The sequence below is a fragment of the Peromyscus californicus genome, unplaced genomic scaffold, assembly GCF_007827085.1.
Source record: "Peromyscus californicus insignis strain IS unplaced genomic scaffold, ASM782708v3 Scaffold_12__1_contigs__length_115047231, whole genome shotgun sequence".
Classification (NCBI taxonomy): Eukaryota; Metazoa; Chordata; class Mammalia; order Rodentia; family Cricetidae; genus Peromyscus; species Peromyscus californicus.
The window spans coordinates 66,750,379-66,772,689 of NW_026294413.1; the positions used below are offsets into that span (position 1 = coordinate 66,750,379).

Genomic DNA, 22,311 nt, shown 5'->3' on the forward strand with positions numbered 1-22,311 from the left:
AACTGTGCCTCTCTCCTCTACTCACTTTGCTTCCTGTCTCTTTCTTCAGGCCAAGTGCCTGCTCAGAACCTCCCTTCCCTCGCCTTACATTCTTCCTTGGCAGTGTCATCTGTCCGCATCTGGTATTTGCCCTACAGGGTAAGAAGTTCAGTGGTTTGCCCAGGGTCACAGCGATAAAGAGCAGCAGAGGAAGATTCACACCAGGTGTGTCTGCAAAGTCTGGAGCCTCACCGGCCCTACAGCTCATGAGCAGCCCACATGTCTGGAGAGACAGAGGTGAGAAGATCTGTTCAAGGTCATCCTCAGCTACATAAGGAGCACAAAGCCAGCCTGCCTCAAAAGGGAACAAAACCAGAACCCGTGTGTCTACCCCGTGTGACATGTGACCTACTGCTGGCTAATCATTCTTCTAAAAACCCCACCTGCTTCTCCCTCACTCTGGATAGCCCTGAGGGAAACCCCAATCATCATCATTTCACTGGTATCTTAGTATGAATCGTTTAGAAACAGGAAACCGAGGCATAAAATGACTAATTCCCTGCTCCTGGGAGCTGTTGCAATTATTTTCGAGGGAAGTTTTTACATCCCATAGTCTTCACTTTTATTCCCTATATGCACATTTTTTAGATGGGGTTTCAGTACATAGCCCAGGCTACACGCAAACATCATTTTTCTACCTCCACCTCCTAATTCCAAGTGTGCCCCACCATGTCCGGCACCTCAAGGCGTTTTTGCTAAGAAAGGAATTGTGCATTGATTTGGAAACTGTACTGCTGCCTTTGCCCCTGTCACCTCTGACAGGAAACCGTGTTTGCCTGCCTGCCCCCAATCAAGTGGTTTCCCTCCTGATTTATTCAAGATTCTTTTTTCTCGGTCTTTAGTTTGGTAAGTTTAATCATGATGTCTTGGCACATTTTTTGTTTGTTTGTTTTTTTCCCACTTAACTTTCACTTTTTGGCTCTGAATTTAGGTCCCTCACAAAATTTGCAAAGTTTTTAGCAAATATTGTTTCCTTGAATTTGTTCGGTTCTGTGTCCTTCACAAAAACACTGGGGTCCCTCTGTGGTAAAGAAGGTCCCTGGAGCTCTTTTTTCCCAGGCTTCCTTCTCCCTCTTCTCAGACAGAATGCTTTCTGCTCTTCCAGTCCTCTGACTTCTTAGTCCTGTGCCTCTGGGCCGTCCGCTGAGCTCTCCATCTGCTGCATTTTTCAGTTCCAACATTTCCACTCGGTTTTCCTTTCCGTCATTTTTATGGTGCTGTGGATTGAATGGAATGTCTCATACATGTGGGGCCTCTCCTCTCTCTCTCTGAGCTACTGTACCCATCTCTCTGCTGAGGCTTTCCATTTCTTCAGTTGTTCCAAACGTGTTCATAATTGTTCATTGAAGTATTTTTATTACAGTTGTTTGGATGTTTTGGTTGGAGAATATGTGGTGTGTGTGTGTAGTGTGCGTGTGTGTGTGTGTGTGTGTGTGTGTGTGTGTGGTGTGTGTGTGAGTATGTGAGTATGTGGTGTGTGTGTAGTATATGTGTGTGTATGTGGTGTGTGTGTAAGTATGTGGTATATGGTTGTGTATGTGGTTTGTGTGTGTGTGTGTGAGAGAGAGAGTATGTGGTGTGTGTGTGTGTGTGTGTCTTCCAGAAGCTGATGTCACTTATCTTCTTCAGCCCCTTTCCACCTTAATTTTCAGACAGAGTCTCACGGAACCTGGAGCTCCCTGACTTCTAGACTGGGTACTCAGCAAGCCCCAAAGATGTTCTTGTCTCAGCCTCCCCAGCCCTGGGATTACAAGCACGTGCACCATGCCTGACTTTGTATATAAGTGCTAGGAAGTGAATGTAGGCCTTATTGATTTATTTTTTTCATTCATGTTGGAAACTTCTTGGTTCTTGGAATGACAAGAGAGTCCCAAAGGCATTTGGAGCACATGCGGATTTCACTGAAGTTTGTTATTTTAGCCAGAGCTCTCCGAGACCACTCTGATGGCAAGGGCAGGCGGCTCCTCAACATTGTCAGCTGGAGGGAAAGTGTAGAGTTCGAACAACCAAGGTGGGCAGGGTCTCCTTATTGCTGCTGAGATGGATCTAGAGCTCCTACTGTGGTCTCCACCAATACCACGTGGACATCCCAACTCCCGCCATGCCTCCTATGGTACAACACAGGGCTAGGCAAGGTAACCCGTCGTCCAGACTGACGCGGTACCATGGAGCACAGAGGCCTGGGATCCAGCCGGGATGAAAGTCCACGCTCCTATGTGAGCTTTCCTGACACAGCCTTGGTGGAGAGAACACCCTGTTACAGTCTCACCCAGATACTCTGGCTTTCTCTGGCTTGGCGGGGAGCTTTTCTGGAGTAACTGGTTCGGCGGCAGTAGCAGCTAACACTGCTGTGTCTCACTCAGAGTCCTTTTCCTGGTCCTTTCCCTAGAAACAGAATGCTTTCCTGGGATTATTTCTAATTCATTCATTAGCAGTTTGTGGGGCTTTGGGGAGTTTTTGTCTGCACCCATGGGTGTTTTGGACCGCTGGCTTTCCCGCCTCTCTGCCCTCAGCACAGTCCTCTTTGATGATCTCTCATTCATGTCTCCACAGTCACTGCTTCCTGGCTTCTGGTGTCTGCTGCCTCCAGAAGCCACTTATTTTTGCCTCTGGGCATTGCAAAAACTCTGTGTCCCTGGAATGTCCTGCCTGCCTGTCCCCTTCTCAGCCTGTCCTCTGGACCGGTTCAAAGTCTGCACTGTGGAGTTTTTCCCTCTGCCATAGGCAGACCTATTCCCTCCCCATCCCCGCTTCCAGCCTGCTCCTAGGCTATGAGTGCATTCTGGGGCTCTCCCTGCTACTTCAGGGGCCCTCCTCCTTGTCCCCCAACACGCTCTTCACACAATGAGCAGGCATAAACACGTGTTGGGTTGATCGGCACCTGGAATACCAATGCTTTCGCTCCCAACTCTGTGGCCGGCTGTTGGGTAAGGAAGAAGGCTCATTAGCTTCCTTACCATAGACTCCAAGACCAGTAAACAACTTCCGTCTGCCAGTAACACCACAGTCGCCATGGTTTCTCCCACCCTCTAGGAGTACTAGGTGAATGCTGATTGACAAACAGAGCAGAGCTGGCCAAGGCCTTTTCAGGCTGTCTTAATAGGAAGGGGGGAGTTGGTGCTGTAAAAGAATGCCTAGAAACCATTCAGAGGGCAGAGCACAGTGGGGAACCGGGGCTTGACAGCCAAGACTCTCTTTAAATTCATCATCCTCAGAAACAAGAAGGTGCTTGTCAGCCTAAACTATGTCTATATATGATTTATTAGACAGGCAATAAAGTAACCTTTCTTGCTTTTCCTAACAGTTTTGTACATTTATGGACTTGGGTTTACTTGGTATTTTGCTTTTTGGTTAGCACTATGTTGTAAGGAATTATTTAACTGTTCGCAGGGTTATTCGTGGGTACCGCTGAGAGGTTAGTCTCCTGTTCAAAATTCCCTTTTTAAATCTTTTTTATTTCTTATTTTATTCATGTACTTCTCTCTCTCTCTCTCTCTCTCTCTCTCTCTCTCTCTCTCTCTCTCTCTCTCTCTCTCTCTCCCCCTTACAGGTTCTTTGCATATATATCTTGTGCTTCAGTTTTGTGTCTTTTGTGGGGTTCTGGAGTGTGTGAACTGTGTGAACGAGTGGATCTCTGTATCCATGTCTGTTCCTTGTGCCTTTTCCTGGGCTCTTTTCCCTCTGTTTGTTTTGTGTCCTATTCCGATGTGTTAGTTTTTGCTTTATCTTTTTATATTTTATTATTATGCCTTAGAAACCTGTTTGTTTTCTAATGAGAAACAGAAAGGCACTGGATTGGGATGGAAGGGGAGGTGGGGAGGAACTGGGAGGAGTAGAGGGAAGGGAAACCATAATCAGGATATATTGTATAAGGAAAAAAATTATTTTCAATAAAAGAAAAAACTTAACAAAAAATACAGCTAGAGACAGTCTCTTCTGACTGGTCATCGGTGGCCATTTGACATCCCATGCTCAGAAAAGCGGAAGGGGAAATGGAGCTTCATGCCTGTAATCCCAGCACTTGAGAGGCTGAGGCAGGGGTATCAGGGTTGGGCTACATAGTGAGTTCCAGAATAAGCTGGATGAGAAAAGAGGGGAAGAGAACCCCAGAGGGGATGCATGCTGCTTCTGGAGCTTCTGAATAGTCACAGGAGAGGGATGGTCCATGCTAGAGTTGGCACTGAGCTGATAGTGGTATGGTGAACCTGCCTGTAATCCCAGCACTGGCAGAATGATAGTGGGTTCAAGGCCAGCCTGGCCTACAGACAGAAATACCTCAAAAACATTAGCATTTGAGCCAGCCCAAATATCAGAGATAATCTTGGCTAAAAGCATGTCACAGCTTCTCACCCACGTCCCAGGGATTTGTGACTTTACATGGGAAGGATCATGGTCTTACGAGTTCTCCAAGGTAGCTCTGTCAAAAGTGTGCTGACTTGGTCTGGGGCTGCTCTAATAGAATGCCGTAGACTTCAAGGCTCAAACACAATGGAGGTTTATTTCTCACAGTTTGGAGACCTAGGTGGTTCACGACAAGGCACCACAGATTTCCACTGGTCTCCGGTGAGGAACCGTCCCTTACTTTGGTTGTTTGTGTCTGTGTTCTCATAGGGATGAGGGATGGGATGGGCTCTCTACGCCCTCCTATGAGGATGCTAATTCCTCACCATCTCACCACCTCCTAAAACCCTCACATTGTTAGGACGTCAACATGTGACTAAGGCGGGGGGTCACAGGCGCTGAGTCCAATCACCAAATCACAACAGTCACATGAGCCTAGACACAAGCCAGAAGTTCCCAGATCTGCTGATCAGAATTTCTAATCTCAAAGCCCAGAAGTGCTCAAGCCCCTTGGGGCCATCCTCATGCTGGTGTTACATAGACCCAGAGAGCTGCAATTTCCCGTAAGTTCTATGAAACAGCTCCCTCCTGAGATGTCCACTCTGGAAATGTGTCTTCTTCCGCCACAGGGTAATAAAAACGACTGTTTAAATACCGTAAAGTGATTCAGATCTTTACAGCCCAATGGACTCAAAACATTAGTTTGGTCTTTCACAAATTGTCCCCTTCAGGGAGGGGTCTGGGGGGTGACCCATGACCACCAAGAATATCACCAGCCTAATGCTGGTGATCAGCTTCCATCGATCAGGAAGTCATTCTTCCAAACACCCTCACCCGGCCATCACTCTCTTCCAGGGCCAGGCTACACTGCAGAATCTGCTAAGCTCTCCTGGGTCTCCTTTCTCGTTAGCTATTTATCGTACTCCATTCTGTGTCCTTTGCTGCCCTGGCCCTCATGGCTTCCCTGCCAGCAGCCTGCTTTGTTTTTAGGGCTATCTTCTTTCTCTTTCTTTCAAAATGTTCTCCCTTATCTCCTTTGGTACCACAAAAGGTCAGGAGCCAAACTCATCACCAGATGAGAACCAAGTGTCCCCATTTGCTCCTTACCTTGACTGGAAATTAGTCCAGGCCCACCATGGTGTGATTATTTGAAAGAAGGCTCTTGTTCCAATCAGTCTCCTCTCCCAGGATGGAGGCAGGGAGAGAACTCCTAACCAGGCCCCTTTCCCCCGCCCCCCCATCCCGCCCTTGTTATACCAAGGGCTCTTTTCCTCAAGCACCCTCCAAGATGCTGCTCCAGGTGTTACACACCCTCCACTCCTCAACTCCTGAAGAGCAGATACAGATGGCCAAGCTGCCGATGGCCATCGTGTTGACAAGGGGAAGGACCAGAGACTCTGACAGGAGAGGGGATGTGAAGAAGGGTGTAGACAGCATGCCTTAGTTGAAGACTTTCCAAGGAGCTGTTTACATTTTTGCCCTCAAATGTCACATCCCGGTGTACCGGCCTGGGGAGAAGACAAACGCTGAAAGCAACCTGCTAGGCAACTCAAGAACGCCCAAGTACACTTTCTTTCCCAGTCTGAGTGCTTACCACCATCTCCTGATCCACTGTCAAAAGTCCATTCTTATTTCTTTCCTACCCTGTCAACGCGTACCCCCCTTCGGTTCTGTGACCTCAATTTAAACACTTTTACCTTTACTTCCTGTCTATACCAACGTTGAGTTCCACTCGTTCTTCGTGTGAAACTTCTCGAGGTAGAAATGTAGCAATCACCTCTCTTCTTTTTTAGATACATACATGGAAGGCAACATTTGCTTTCTCTGCATTACTTAAAGTGCATCCCCGAATTTTTTATCTTTGTTTTTACTTTAATCCATTTGAAATATTAATCTCAGCTACTCTGTAGAGTGAGGCAAAGGATTCCAACATCAAGGCCAGTCTGGGCAAAACTGTGAGATCTTGGCTCAAAACCAAATAAGATCAAAACAAAATACTTCAAATTTCTCTTATAATTATTTCTTTTATTCATGTGTTTTATCCCCAAATATTTGGTAACTTCTAGACACATAATTATCTAATTTGGTTCTATAAACATCTGTATGGTTTCCCTTCTTTATAATTTATTGAGACTTGTTTTATGATTTTAGAATTTTAGATTTATGATTTAGAAGAGAACAGATAGAGTTTGTGGGAGACAGTTATGCATAGATAAGTTTATGAGCACAGGACTCAAATATAAATGAGGTTGTGTTAGTTGATAGGGTTTTGATCTGCTGTGTCCCTAGTAACTTTTGTGAACATTTTCTATGAATTCTGTTAGTCTATGAATACAGATTTGTCATTTTCCCCTTTGGTATTTCCAGTTTTAATTCTTGTGTTCTGCAACTCTGCTATGTAGTGAATCCACCATCAGGACTGATGTCTTCTTGATGAAATGGCCCTTTGCCTAGTTGCAATGCCTTTTCAATTCTGCTCATCTTACTTTGAGCTGTGCTTTTTGTTTGTTTGTTTGTTTTGTTTTTGTTTTTTGAGACAGGGTTTCTCTGTGTAGTTTTGGTACTTGTCCTGGATCTCGCTCTATAGACCAGGTTGGCCTCGAACTCACAGAGATCCGCCTGGCTCTGCCTCCTGAGTGCTAGGATTAAAGGCCTGCGCCACTACCTCCCAGCTGAGCTGTGTTTTAATAATACAGCATTCCTGCTTCCCTTTGATTTGGATTGACATTATCCTTGTTTTCCACCCTTTTAATTTCCACGTTTCTGTGGATCTACTTCTATTGATTATTTTTCCTCTTTATTGTGGGTTTCATTTTTCTTCTTCTTTACAAACCTTTCAGTCTTTCACTAAGTGATGGATATTGTATATAAAATATCTCCAGGGTGTTTTGTTTTTTGTTTCCAGTGAATACAAGTCCTTTTCTTTCTGCCAGGAGCTAAAATGACAGCCTGAGCAGTCAGATTTCAAGATGAAAGTGGAGTTGAGGCTGAGTCAAAGTGATAATGTGAGTATATAACTGAAGCCTGATGCAAACAAGGACCCCTGGGCTCCTAGCCCAAGCTCACCATCCCCTCCTACACACACTCTGTGGAATGTTTAGTCTCTTTGGTCTCATCAGTGTTTGAAATAGAAAGCATTTGAGACAGGCTAAATATTTCTTGAGGCTTACCTTGCAGTCAGCTTGAACATGGTTCGGGAATTTAAGCACCTTGAAGTTGTCTAATTCTGTTTTCCAGTCATGTACCAACTGCTATGGTAAATTGGGAGAAGATATGATTATAAAACCAAAAGAAGTCATAGTTGCATTTGGGTTGGTTTGCTGTCACTGTGACAAAATACCTGAGGTGAACAGCTTACGGGAGGAAAGGGGTTTTGGTCTCATGGTTTCAGAAAAGTTATTTTTGTTTTGCTTTACATTTTCATCTGTATATATATATATATAATATATATATATATATATATTATACAGAACACTGTGATTAGGAATGATTTTCATATTTGTATATTGTATATTTTGTAGCAGGAATCTTAAAAGGTCTTATTAATAAAAACAAACCTGAAGCCAGGTATTGGGGTGAACGCTGAAAGATCAGAGAAACAGAATAAGCCACAGCTACCTCACCTCGCCAGTTCCTCAGATGATCCTGTTTCCTCAGACTGGAAGCCTCTGTGTCCTCATCCAAATGGGTCTCAGCTGAACTGCTGCTCAAAAGCCTAAAAGCTTAACCAGGCTATAGTTCCTGGTCCTCACACCTTAAGTACCTTTCTGCCTCCTGCCATTACTTCCTGGGATTAAAGGCATGAGTCACCATGCTTGGCTGTTTCCAGTGTGGCCTTGAACTCACAGAGATCCAGGCAGATCTCTGCCTCTGGAATGCTAGGATTAAAGGCATGTGCTAGCACTGCCTAACCTCTATGTTTAATACTGTGGCTGTTCTGTTCTCTGACTCCAGATAAGTTTATTAGAGTGCACAATATTCTGGGGAACACAATACCACCACAATATTTTTATACCATTTGCACACCCCTTACCTTCTTGTTCCTGCCTCACGCCCACTGATCCTCCTCCTCTGAGCTCGTCTTCCTTCTCCCCTCAGGGTTTTGGTGTTTTGGTTTTGGAGAAGGGTTGCTGTTGCTTTCATTGTTGCTGTTGGCATGTGTGAACAAATGAACTTCTGTGGAGTTCCTTACAGGAATATGGTTCTAAGGGTTAGTCACAGGGACATAGGGAACTCACCAGTTGCTACTCCACTGAAGAAAACATTTCTCCCTCTCCATCAGCCAATAACTGCCACGAATCCTCAGGGAAGGGAGAGGAGGTTGTGATCAGTTGGCTGCATTGCAAACAGAGCATCATGGTGGTGAGCGTTAAACTAGCTCACTTCTTGGGTGCCAGGAAGCAGAGAGAGATGGGCAGGGAGAGCTAGATCATCAATTCAGTGAGACTGGCTAGCCAATGAGCTCTGAGGATCCATCTTCTTCCCTCACCCATGCACTGGAATTACAGATGCCCAGTGTTTTACAGTTGCTGAGGATCCCAACTCAGGTCCTCTCGTGACCACTCTGCCAATTGAGTCATCCACTCTGCCCAGCTCTTGGATTCTTAACTTTGTTTCTACTTCTGTTGAAAGGAATCAAAAGCACTCTTTTGGCTAGACTGATAACACATGCTTATTATCCCAGGATTTGTGAGGCAGAAGCTGGGGTGGGAGGCACTGTAAGATCAGGGTCGGCCTGCTCTACACGGTGAGTTCCATGCAGTCAGGGATACCATAACAAGGCCTCATCTTAGGAAAACAGCAAGAAAGAAGAAAGAGGAAGCAAGAATTCTTCATTGACTTCTGCAACGAGGTAAGCATGAAGCATCTGAACATGTAGGAATATCCAATTGTGCATCGATGATTAACACACTAACCTGTATCAGTTTACAACCAGAGATTCTTTCGTGTGTGTGTGTGTGTGTGTGTGTGTGTGTGTGTGTGTGACTCTGTATGTCACTTATACAATCTAAACTTAGCCATGTTACATCTGCAACATTGCTTCCTTTGATAAATCGTAAGCACAAAAACTCCTTTCAAAAGCCTAGAAGAGGCCAGTCATGGTTGTGCACGCCTTTAATTCCAGCACTTCAGAGACAGAAGCAAGGGAATTTCTGAGAGTTCCAGGCCAGCCTGGTCTACATAGAGTTCCTGAACATCCAGGGCTGCATAGAGAGACCCTATCTCAAAACAAAAAAACAAAATTGAAATCAGAATCCAAGCAGTCCAGTAGCCTGCATGCACATCATGGAATTGTCAGAAAAAGTGACTGTTCCCATCTAATGGTAATGCCGAGACTCTGCCCACTGTTCAGCACCATCTTCATGTAAGCTACATGCACACGGGAGTCCCAAATCACCACCACCAGCAGCAGCCTAGTCCTCCAAATTTCTCACCAACTCGTCCATTTTCAAATCCAGGAGATGATAGAAAGTTTCAGCATTTGCTGTCTCTTCCCAGAGTCCATTATCCAATGAAAACTTTTATGTTGGAAGTCTCCAAGGGGCCAGGCAGATGGTCAGTGAATGAAACACTTTGTGTGCAAGCGTAAGGGCCCGGCTTTGAGTCCCCAGAACCTATGAAAGCCCAGTGCTCCCACAGCAAATGGGAAGCTGCAACGGGAGAATTCCTGGAGGCCTGCTGAGCAGCTAGCCTGCCTCAAACAAGGTAGAAGGCAAGGCCTGAAACCTGAGGCTCTTCTGCCCTCCACACACAGCTGTGCCACATTCATGCCTACACACATATGCACACACACACAAGCTCACATGAATGTGCACATATACCCTTGCACACATCATACATAGGCACAGGCTTCCATGTAGTTCTTTACATACATAAGTCCACTAAAATGATGGGTGGGTAACAGTGCTATTTATCAAAAGCACTGCATATACTCCTTTTAAGACAAACTTTTATTTAGTAAAAGACCTAAAGGTTGGGCGTGGTGACACACACTTTTAATCCCAGCATGAGAAGGCAGAAGCGGGTAGTTCTAGGCCAGCCTGGTCTCCAGAGCAAGCTCCAGGCCAATCCTGTTTCAAAAGAAATAAAAATAAAAAGGTAGGGGTGGGGGAAGAAAGACCTTGCTAGATGTTGCTATTGTGTTTAGCTCAAAATGGGGAGTCCTGGAGGGAAAGGTATAGTGTGAGAGACCAGATGTCCTTTTCCAACCTGAAGAATGTCCTTAAGCTGCCCACCCACAACACATCTTGCCAGCTAGGGGCCTGTTGGGATTGTCAGCTGTGAACTTAAGGCACAGCCGAGGTGGGAGGTGACATCTGGAGCCTCCAGGTCTCTCCGCTATGTTATAAGCCTGTTTCACCTGCAGCTGCTGTGATATATCTGGTCTCCCTGAAGATGGAACAGAACAGGGGCTTTCCACATTTGCTTGTGACAGATACTGACAGCAAGGAATGCACTTTACACCGGATCTGGGGGTCTGTATGCACAAACATCCCACAAAGCATTACTTACCCTTGTTAAGAGCAATGCACTCTGATATTCTCTTTTTTATTGTTTCATGTCTACATAAAGAAGAAGAGGGGGAGGGGTAGGGAAGAGGAAGGGGTAGGAAGAAATCAACTTATTTCCCAGCCTACTCACGAGATCAGGACCAGCAACACTAGACTAGAAAAATACATGGAAAATTCTCCCAGTACAGGGCTTCCGGGCAAGTCTTTTTAGTGCCATCTACTGTGCACTCTAGGTATTACAAGCACTTGTGTTCCATTCTTTACTCTGGCCCTGCGATTTATTTTCCCCCTTTTCTTTTAAGAACACTTCTCCCAAAATGGAAATGTTTCTCAGTTTAAGGGGAAGTTTAAATGAATAGCTACCACATACATAAGCTCTATTTTAAATCCTCAAGCCAAATAATTTCATATTCAGTCCTCGAAAGGGAGATTTGCAGGTTGCAGGACACACCAGAACTGGGACCTGGGGAGCAAAAACCTAACATCATGATCAGTGGTTTCTAGGAAACAAAACCTTAAGTCCACAACACTGTAGATGAGTGTTTCACACAGAATTGCTATTGTCTGTCAAATATAAAATAACCAAGTATCAATAATCCATTATCAACCCTGACTATAATTTTGTTCTACAGTAGCACATGAGGTCCCCTCCCCCTTTGCTCATCCCAAAAAAGATTCAAAATACTATAGGGCACAATACTGTTGTCACACAAATCAGAATACGGAAATCCCATTGGCTCCTTGGTGGATGATGCAGAATTTCCATGCTGACTAGCCACTGTAACACACAGAATTTCAATTTCTGTTCAGCAGAAAGGAATGTTTTCCACTGGCCAGCAACGGTACTTATGGTTGCTTCGTTACAGGATATGTGTGTATTTTTGACACAAACATGTTTGGAAGGACCTTTGTCATTCTTCCATGGTCTGCTCAATTAACCACAGAAGAGCCACAGGGGTGTGTTTGCAAGGAAGAGTCCGTGCTCACCCAGCCATGCCACTGAGGCCTCTCACCACACTCTTGCAGCTGAGAGACAGCTATTTTGATTTCACCAGAACATCTATGTTAAAATTTAAAAAAGAAAGAAAAAAGAAAACAGAGCCACTTACAGCAGGCTGCCACAGCTTAAAAGTTGGGGGCTTAAATGTCTTTAATTTGGGAGAGGTTAAATTGTTGAAAGCCTGAAGTGCTTTTTAATTTTACTCTGAATATAACAGTTGGCTTTTTCTTCCTAAATGATTTCAGAATAATAAGTTTTAGAAAGCATAGGGATGGTATGACTCAGAGATAAATGAAGAAACTAGGTTTGAAGGTACAGGCCTGTGGGGCCAGCACTAAGGATGCAGAAGCATAGGTGTAATTCACATCATCCTTAACTGATGGGGAGTTCAAGCCCAGCCTGGGCTAGAGAAGCTGACTCAAGACAAAATAACAACAATAGAGATTGTAGTGAAAGCCCATCTCGTGTAATAATCACCCACACAGACTGGAGGGTCCAGAAGAGCTACTCCTGCTGTGACATCACATTATCAAGTGTAAGTCATTATTAACTATTCATGGAAGCCAGAGGCCCTTTGCTTTCCAAGTGCTCTTTTGGGAAGAGCTGAATATGATTTATTAATCATACCTATAGGATTAATGTTTCAATAGCAAACTCCGGAAAGGAGTATGCAGCCCAAAGGGCTGATGTCTCTCCCCAAGGCGATCGATGGGCCCAGCTTATCTGAAAACTTGTCAAGTGGTGGGACAGGGACTCCAGACACTCACAAGCCCTTTCTTGTCCTGAAACATTCTCTGCCATCACCTGCATTTGATTTGTGACTCAGAAATTGTGAAGTGTGTGTGTGTGTGTGTGTGTGTGTGTGTGTGTGTGTGTGTGTGTGTTGGAGCATCCTTCCCAGGATTCTCCAGGAGGAATCCGGTAAGCAGTCATTCATCAAAATGGCAAGATGTATAATTTATCTTGCACTGATTTCTTGCACAATAACGAGTTCTTTTGAGTTTATTTACAGAAAACAACTATCAAATTAAAATACTAAGTAGCCTAAATATTAGCCTGTCACCTTTCAACATCATGAAGAAAGTGATAACCAGCGAGCATTCATGTTCTCAGTGCTAACCAGACACTCGCCTGTCTTGACACATGAACGTGACAAGGTGCAGGGCTCAGAGCTCCTTGCTGGTTAATCATCCACAGCTACTTCATAGGCCCCTCCTCAGCCCTCACCGTTGTCTGGCCTTGCTGTTCCCTTCATTCAAGGACAGCCTAGAAGATGTCATGGGATTGTGCTTAAAGCCAAGTCAAACAAAACAAAACAAAAACAAACAAACAAAAACAAAAAACCAAACCTGTTCTCTCTCTGTCTGGTTAGTTTCTACACGTGAATAAGACAAAAGTGAGCTGGTCAGCTGCTGGTCCGTGAGCTGCTGCTCCCTTCCCACCGCGTTACCAGGGCTGAGCTTCTCACAGGCCGTATGCTGAGACATGAAAGCCAGGGAGAGAAGAGTAGGGTTTATTTCCAATGCTCAGTTTATCAAAGCAATGCTTGTAATGGAGGTGGAGGGGGGCACAAATTCTTTTCTGTGATCTGTTAACTGGATGCACATCTAGCTTCATTCGGAGATAATCTCAAACGGTCAAACCTTTCCCAGCTCCCTTCTAGCCTCCCCTCTCCTCTCCTCTCCCCTAACCCCCTCCCCTGGAGAATGCACATGCACAAATAAATTCACTATTTCCTGCCCTAGAGGAGCCTCTGGTCTAGTTGGGAAGAAAACATAACACAAAGAAACAAGGGGAATTGGATGAAACAGATGAAAATCAAGAGCTGAGTTCTCAGTGGGGACTTTAGAGGAGATGAACTATAAATCCTAATATTCCCACCGGCTGTGACCATCAGCCAACACACGGCCATTATGCAGATCTGCAGAAGCAAGTCAGGGAACTAGACGTTGAACCTATAATCATAACGTGGGCATTAAAACCTCAGATGAAACTGCTCAATGGGGAAAGTGAGTTGATTCTCATCTCCAACTTAACTTTTTTACCAGCCGACTTCCTGCAATGATTCTCGAAGCTTCTCTCATTGTCGCTGAATGAGAGTTCCACTTGGCCTAGAACTGTACTACCCACGAAAAACTAAAGGTACAGACACTCTTCTACCACTGCCAGCTGCCACCACCTCACCACCTCTAGGCTTCATGTCTAGCTGTGCTCGGGCCAAGGGAGTCGTACCACCCCAGCTGACTTGGCCAGTCATCCTTCACACACTGATTCAGCACCTCTCTCAGAAAGGCAGTCTAAAGGATGTGGGCCTCCTGGGGTTTTGTCTCTTCATTACAGACACCCCCTCTTAGGTTAAGACTTAACAGAAAGAAGGGAGGGTAAGTAGCCTCAGCTCACACCCCTCAAGCTAGGTCTGCGCTTGACAATAAGCTAGCTTTGCAAGGAAAAGGGAGCACCCTCAGCTCCTTCCCTCTCACTGAGAGTCATTTCTTAGACCTCTTGGGCCTCATCAGGATGAATCACTATCTCTTCACTGATCTGAGGAAACCCTGTGAGGACATGAGGTTTGCACCCCAAACTCAGGTCGCAGGTAACTGAGGAGGGTGAAGCTGGGCTAGGTGTCCCGAGCACAGCCTGCTCTTGATATTTTAAGTTCTTATCTAAATGCTCTGTGAATGTCCACTTTGTTTCATTTGCCTCTCAAAACTATCCAGAGAGCTAAGCAATGTGAACACAGACCTCATAATCCATATCCAGCTTGGCGGAGAGGGAATCGAACTGTAGACACTGCCAAGGGTCTTCCCAAAAGTCTGGACTCCAAGAGGGACGGACGGGCTTACCTGGCTCTCTTTCTTTCCTGCAGATTCCGGGCGCCCCTTCCTTGCAATGATCTCAGCTGTGGAAAAGAAAACACAGCACCTTCCCGAGGCAGTGACATGTCTGCTTCCAGGCCAAGCTGAGACTTCAAGGCCAGCCCTGGAGACTCACCTCTACACCGCCCCCTGGCCTAGCCACTGGCACACTGTTCAAAGTGATCGAATTAAGTCGGGAATTCAGGGAAATAGAAGCCAGAATTTGGCCAGCCCTGACGGCGCCCCCTGTTAGTCTGCCTTAAACCTGAATTCCAGGTGCCCTGGCTCTCTGGGCTGCGGGTCCCCTATGGGAGAGGAGCCTCGTATGCCATGGAAGCTGCGGGCCGACACAAAGTTTCACCTCCTTGGAATGCCCGTTTTTCATATACGTGTGTGTGTGTGTGTGTGTGTGTGTGTGTGTGTGTGTGTGTGTGTGTGTGTACACGTGTGTATGTATGGCACTCTCCCACTAGTGAGAGTAGTAATAACGACATTATCAACTCTCTTTCAACACTACCCACTTCCCCAAAAGCTAGGAGCTGGGGCTTGGAGCTTTGCGACCTTGGGTGGTGGGTCCTGGGTGGTGACGCGGGGTCTGCAGGCTCCTTTCAGGCTGCACACAGGAAAGTCTGGATCTCTGGGATCGGGGGAGGGGGCTTGGGGCTGGGGCTCGAGGAGAGCCTGCGGTTCCGGGGCCCGACGGCTCTAGGTGCCCGGAGAGCCCCGCCCGCGGCGCTGGGGGCGGCGGGCCACTCGGAGCCGCCTCCTCTGCAACTTTCTCAATCGCCCGGGGTGAGAGAGGCGGGGTGAGGGGTGCGGTTAAAAGACGCCGCGGCCGACAGGTGTCCAAGATCGCAGCGCTCTGCGCGCTCCGCTCGCCCAACTTGCAGCCGGTCGGCGGCGCTCCCGCCTACAGAGCGCAGCCTCGGCCGGGACCAGCGGCGAACCAGCTCCGGATCAGCCCGCGACCCACTCCGGACCAACCCAAGACCAGCCCGAGACCCACTCCGGACCAAGCCGGGACCGGCCCCGCTACCCACTCAGGACCTGCACCTTCCAGGCAACAGCGCCTTGCCGCTTCTCGCCAGCCAGCGCCGCGCGCTCCTCGGGACACAGGTGCGACAGCCGATCTGCGCCCCCGGAGTCACAGCGGTGTAGCCCGCGCTTGATCGCGACGCCCCGCAGCGGCTGGAGCTCGAGTCTCCGCCGGTAGGGACGCGTGAGGTGCGAGGCGAGGTGCGGGCCGCCGCGGTCCTGGGAAACCGAGGCCCGAACGCACTGCGCCGTCCCCGCGGGCCACCGCCACCCGCGGATAGGGACCCAAGCCGCGAACGCGTTTCTGCGGCTGGAGCGGCTGGCCGGGCTCGGAGTTGGACCCGGCTGCTCCCGCCGTGCTCGCTGCTGCGCACGGGCCAGGAAGCGTCCGCACAGCCCGAGCGGGGAGGTCCCGCACCGCGCGGGGCGGGGAGGGACGCGGGGGACAGGCCGTTCCGCGCGCGACTGCGACGCGTTGCCAGTGTTCCTTTGCTAGAATTTCCCCGAGGCCTCCTGCCTGCGGTGTCTGCCGCCATTGAAAGTTTTTTAACTAACCGAAAGCTTAGCAGGAAAACTCGGTTTCATTTGTTTAAGCAGGAGGCCTCCGTGGGAAGACACTGACCTTTACCACCTAAAGCCCTGGGGTGACGCGGGCGACCGCCCAAAACGCGCGTCGGTAGCCGCTCCCTCGAGCTAGGGGACCCCAGCCTGCGCTTGAGTGGTGATTTTGATTGCTTTTCGTTTTCCTTAAACGCTTTTTAAGGGTTTGCGTTCAGGTGGGGCTCTGCAGCTGGAAGTCCAGACAGACTCAGCAGATGGTGTGCTGCTGGGAAACGTGTCCATCGGGACTCTTGCATCAGCCCCTCGGTGCTGCCTCACTGGAAGGGAGCATAAGCCTAAATGGGACGAATTGCCCAGGTCTCTGGCACTGTCCTGAGAAGTCTAGCGCAGCCATGGCTCTATTTACCCCGGAGTCCTTTGGAAACTCTGGGCTTAGTTAGTTACAATTGTGAGAAAGGCAGAGAGTGAGGTGGGCACAGCGTCTGGCGGCGTTCCGCCAGCTCCCCAAAGCACCCTTCAAGGCAAATAAGGGTATATATAATATATCCATAATATTATATATATTAATATAATATATTACATATAAAATAAGGAGAAGCTCCCGTCTCCTTTTCGGGAGCTAATGATTGACGGTCCCTCACACTCTGGCAACACTCCAGGCAATCTGCAGTGACCCAGGCCTGGTAGGGACCTGCCTGTGACCTCCCTAGTCAGAGGCCAGATCACCTCCTACACCACAGTTGAATATTGACAATTTCGCCCTGCTGGCTCAGTACTCCAAGCCCCTTGTGAGGTCAAATTTTAATCTCTCCCTCATCTTGGAAAGGCCATTAAGACAAGCAGCTGCAACCAGATGTGCCAGGGTCCACACCTATTATGACCCAGGTACTTGGTTTTCTCTTGGAGTTTTTTCCTGGTCTTGTTTATTCAATCCTGTGAACCTTTTTCCCTAATTTTTTTTTTTTTGGTTTGGTTTTTGTTTTGCTTTGTTCTTCTCTCTTTTGGTGTTTTGTTTTGTTTTTTGTTTTTGTTTGTTTGTTTGTTTGCAGCCCAAGTTTTCCTCAAGTTAGCACAATCCTTCTGCCTCTGCCTCCAGAGTTCTGGGATTATAGATGTGTACTAACCCCAGCTTCGTGGAGTTAGAAGCTAACCAGGGTAACAGAGCAAGCTCAAACTCAACAAATACTTTAATTTTTATAAACAAGTGAAGATTTTATTGTGAAGTTTATTTTTCCCAATTGACAATAATTGGGCTAGTCTGTGGATGCTATAGGCAGGCGAAGGCACATACCCCACTCACCTATGAGTTCTGTATTTTGGGTCAGGTCTGTGGATGTTTCTTTCAGTCCGTGTCCTGATCTCCACTCAGCGAGTGGACATGAACTTAGAAGGTCGAATTCCAATCTGATTGTTTTGTTAAACAGAACACTGGTTGCTTTCAATACTTCTGCTTGTTGGGGGCAGACTACATGGAGCTGCGAGACTGTTCAAAGGACAACCGGCTTCCCTAAGGGACTCGGAACAGTCTAGGTATAAACGGGTCAGGGCTGAACCTGTTCAGCCACTGTTTCTTCCTGTGCGTTCCCATTTTCCAAGTTGGATGGGACCAGTGTACGCCAGCTTCCCATGGCCCTGTCTCCTCTGACCAAGACACAGTTGAGTGGGCCCCACCAAGACCTTGGTGTTCTGCAGCAGCCACCATGGGCAAGGCGGGGGACTTTCACCCTGAGCCTGTGTAGTTCACTAGGAAACAGGATACAGCTTGCCTACAACAGGGGGCAGGATGCTTTTAAGGGAGAGCAAGAGGATTCATTACAGCTTGGAAGGGGTGCAATGCAAGTGACTCATCAGGACAGCAGGAGGGAGGGATCCTGTCAAAAGAGGGCTTGATTGTGACAGACAGGGCGTAGCTATGAATCAGAGAGGACAGTTCCTTCCCTGGGATGAAACAGAAGGGCATTGGTTCCTGAAAGATCATCCAGGGCACAGTCAATACACACCTCTTGACCCAAGGCAACTTTGCTTCTGGACTGATGGTGAGAGCCTTGGACCAGTAATTGGGGAACCACTGAGTTAAATTTCCTGCCACTTTTCATAATTATTTATTTTAGAATCACGTCAAAGTTGAAACCATAGTTCACAGTAGCAAAGCTCACTTGCCACACACATCCAAACAGATACGGAACATTAACCAAACAGTTCTAACTGGACAGCGGAGTCACCAACCTGAATGTAAAAACCTAAGTGCAGAGACTTTTTTTTTTTTTTTTTGGACCCTATTCCTCTTATACAGAAGGCAGAAGCAAGCTTGTAGTGAAAGGTTAAGCTGAGAAATCTCAAATGCAAATGTAACTGTTAGTAAAGACAGATCACCCTTGCCTCCCAAGCCCAGGCATATCAGGGAAACTGTACTGGGTCACATGGAACTTCACTGTCATCCAAACTGGGCAGCTGTGCCTCTTAAGGTGAAGTTGGTCCAAGCTTTGGTCGGTCACTGTGATACACAGCAAAGCTTGGTGCTGCCAACACAGCCTGTTGAGTGACCTGTAAGGAAACAGGAACACATGAGGTGGATTTAGTCAGAACTCAGTTCTGCCTTTAGACTAACAAGTACTTTGCTTTGGTGCACCCCTGTACCCACATCTTTTTTACGTGCTAAGGACTGGATGAATCACTCAGGTGAAGAAGTGTCTTTTAGAGAACTGTACTAGAGAGCACACAGACACATGGTAGAGATGGTTTGGGAACTACACACTTAATCTGATGGTAAAGTAAGTTGTATTGTCACCATCCTGGAGGAGACTGTCCCCAGAACAGGGCTAGGACCTGGATGCTGGCCAGACCAGTGAGTGACACCTGTCTTGTGTTCATTTGTCGTTTCTAGTGCCACCCACCCAGAGGACAAGATGGATTGGGGCACGCTACAGAGTATCCTCGGGGGTGTCAACAAACACTCCACCAGCATTGGGAAAATCTGGCTCACCGTCCTATTCATTTTCCGCATCATGATCCTCGTGGTGGCTGCAAAAGAGGTGTGGGGAGATGAGCAAGCCGATTTTGTGTGCAACACCCTCCAGCCTGGCTGCAAGAATGTGTGCTACGATCACTACTTCCCCATCTCTCACATCCGGCTCTGGGCCCTGCAGCTGATCTTCGTGTCCACGCCAGCCCTCCTGGTAGCCATGCATGTGGCCTACAGGAGACACGAAAAGAAAAGGAAGTTCATGAAGGGAGAGATAAAGAATGAGTTTAAGGACATTGAAGAGATCAAAACCCAGAAGGTCCGTATCGAAGGGTCCCTCTGGTGGACCTACACCACCAGCATCTTCTTCCGGGTCATCTTCGAAGCTGTCTTCATGTATGTCTTTTACATCATGTACAATGGCTTCTTCATGCAGCGTCTAGTGAAATGCAATGCTTGGCCTTGTCCTAATACAGTGGACTGCTTCATTTCCAGGCCCACAGAAAAGACTGTCTTCACGGTGTTCATGATTTCGGTATCTGGAATTTGCATCCTGCTAAATATCACAGAATTGTGCTATTTGTTCATTAGATATTGTTCAGGAAAGTCAAAAAGACCAGTTTAATGCATTGCCTGGCTGCTAGAGCCAAGACGGAGGAAAAGGATCAGGCAACCTGTGCTTAGTTGTCAAAGCTCAGCCACCAGCATTTCCTAAGACAAACATTCTCATCTTAAATGCCACCATTTGAAGTCCCTGTAGGCCTCCATGGGACTCCAGAGGCCTCTATGGGACTCCCTTCCCCCAAAGCTCCCAAACAAAGGCCCAATTCTATGCCTGTATTAATCGGTTCTAAAGTTAGTTCCACTGAGACTCCGGGCTGGTAGCGACTATTCTTGTAGGATACATTCACAGTTTAGACAAAGGATCTCACATTGTTTCTCTTTCTCTGAGGACAGGAGAGATGGGTCCAGTCCTGAGGAAGGTACCCAGCAAGTTCACTGGGCCTCCCTTAGGGTACCCTTCCCCGAGTTGCCCCAGTTAAAGGAAAAGAATCTCCACTCTTATGTGCTTTGATAGTTTAAGTCTGCAGTAATGGACAAACTTATTTGATACTTCAAGCGCTGTGTCTTTTTTTTTTTTTAATGAAAACCTTAAAATAAGATAGGTTCTTTTGTTCTCAAAATGATCTGGAAACCATTATACATTCCTCCTATTTCGAAGGTTCAGTTTGTGATATGAACATGGTGTGTAGTCAGATCTCACAAGGTCTTTAGAACGTTGGCCTTTGGTTACGGGAAATCTGCAGTGTGGCTGAGAGGCCACCTACGGTATCCACCATCAGTGTGTTGAATACAGCGCAACACATCACAACCTGTCTCAAATGAGACAAACTGGAAGCTTTTTGTGCTGGCTTCTGACCAGAAGGGGCCTCAATTTAAAAATCCAAGTGTCATTTTGCATAAGAGACACATAGGATACGCCAACAACTGCCACCTGCTATGAGCCTAACTCAGCCCCCTCCCTCCTGACATTTGCTGACTCTGTAGCTGTGGGGTGTGGCAGCCAGCATCAGAAGACATCGACTTCATGAGTGCGCTTGGGAGTTTCACTGCCATGGTATAATTTAAGGGTGCAGAAACAAAGTGGGGTGGAGGCAGGGGGTTAACTATTTTCAGAGAACCAATGGAACTTCTAGACTCTAAATTCTGTCGATTAAAACTGAATTTTTCTACTTTGAAAGTCTGTTTGCTTCCCTCTTCAGCATTGGCTTTCTTAACTGGAAACAGAAATATGGATATTTGGAAAAAAATAGGAAGTAGAGTTTAGGTCAATAAGAACTAGAGTTTAGGTTAATATGTTACTCTCCTAGGGCAAGTTGAACCTTAGCATTGCCATTATGCTTAATGTGTTTCCCACAAGATGGCACTCAACGACTCCAAGGGGGACACTTCTTACTGCCAAGAACGGTACTGGGAAGCCATTTTGTAACAATAAATAAGAGTTGTGGTTTCATGCTTGTCACTAAAATAATTTTGTAAACTCTTATATGTCACTTATTAAAATATGATTATTTTGTATACTTTAAAATTAAACAAGGTTTTTAATAGAATACCAAATTTTAACTTAATCGATAGTCTTTTTTTTTTTTTTTTTTTTTTTGGTTTTGCTTGGTTTTGTCTTTGAGACAGGGTCTCGCTATGTCACCCTGGCTGCCCTAGAACTCACAAAGATCCGCCTGCCCCTGACTCCCAAGTGTTGAGATTAAAGGCGCACACCACCATCCTCAGCTATAATAATCTGTGTATACATATATTTCATAGTTTATACTTTACAGCATCCCCTGAGTGTGTTCACAGGTTACCCACTCACTGTCCTGGGATTCTTCTGCCCTAGTTACAGAAAACTCCCGGCGGCTAGAAAAATTGGTAAAGAGGGAGGGGCAGAACATGGCTGCCCAAATCCTTAGCACCTCTAAGGGGCTCAGTGAGCCCCATCCTAAGGCCTGTAGGTGTGGGAGTTAGAGCACAGCCTTCAGAATGCTAAGCCACAGGGACAGGATCAGTCTGGTTTCAGTTTAAGAGGTTCTTGGGCCCAGCATGTAGTTGCTGCTAAAACACCTTGTCTCCCAAGTATGAGTCCCCCAGATTTGAGCACCAGTATTACAAAAAGAAATAAATAACACTCTTCATATTTAAAAATTAAAATACCTTCATGGTGAAGTCTGCAATGTGAGAACCGTCCTCTGTGGAACTTTTCCAAGATTTCCTTTGTGTCTAGAAGCATGTGGCCCATGAGACAGCTTTATGGTTCCTCAGGTCTATCCCATGGGACATAACTTGCCAGGCAAGCCTGTCCCAGGTAAGTGACTGCCTACATGCAGCTCTCCCCTGGATGACACCGACACTTCTTCTGTCCTTTAAGGTACAAGCTTCCCATCAGAGGTTGTCAAAAACATTTTAAACATCAATGATAATATTTTTATGGAGGACTATGCACTTGTTACA

At 46.7% G+C, this 22,311-nt stretch overlaps 1 protein-coding gene and 1 long non-coding RNA gene across 4 annotated transcripts; one reads left to right on the forward strand and one right to left on the reverse strand.

The window, feature by feature from the left end:
• Positions 1 to 7,291: 7,291 nt before the first annotated feature.
• Positions 7,292 to 21,429, forward strand: Gjb2 (gap junction protein beta 2). Of its 3 annotated transcripts, XM_052733112.1 has the most exons (4): positions 7,292 to 7,385; positions 13,941 to 14,034; positions 14,759 to 15,863; positions 19,228 to 21,429. In XM_052733112.1, the coding sequence occupies exon 4, from the start codon at positions 19,250 to 19,252 to the stop codon at positions 19,928 to 19,930; it is 681 nt and encodes a 226-aa protein (XP_052589072.1). In that variant the 5' UTR covers positions 7,292 to 7,385; positions 13,941 to 14,034; positions 14,759 to 15,863; positions 19,228 to 19,249; the 3' UTR covers positions 19,931 to 21,429. The 3 variants fall into 3 exon arrangements, with proteins under 3 accessions (XP_052589072.1, XP_052589070.1, XP_052589071.1); XM_052733110.1 differs by having other exon boundaries at positions 13,941 to 15,863; XM_052733111.1 differs by lacking the exon at positions 7,292 to 7,385 and having other exon boundaries at positions 13,927 to 14,034.
• Positions 7,931 to 13,757, reverse strand: LOC128107345 (uncharacterized). Its single transcript, XR_008217052.1, has 3 exons — positions 13,242 to 13,757; positions 10,894 to 10,943; positions 7,931 to 10,451 (listed from the first exon to the last, which is right to left on the reverse strand). It is a non-coding gene; the product is annotated as an uncharacterized LOC128107345 (long non-coding RNA).
• Positions 21,430 to 22,311: the final 882 nt, after the last annotated feature.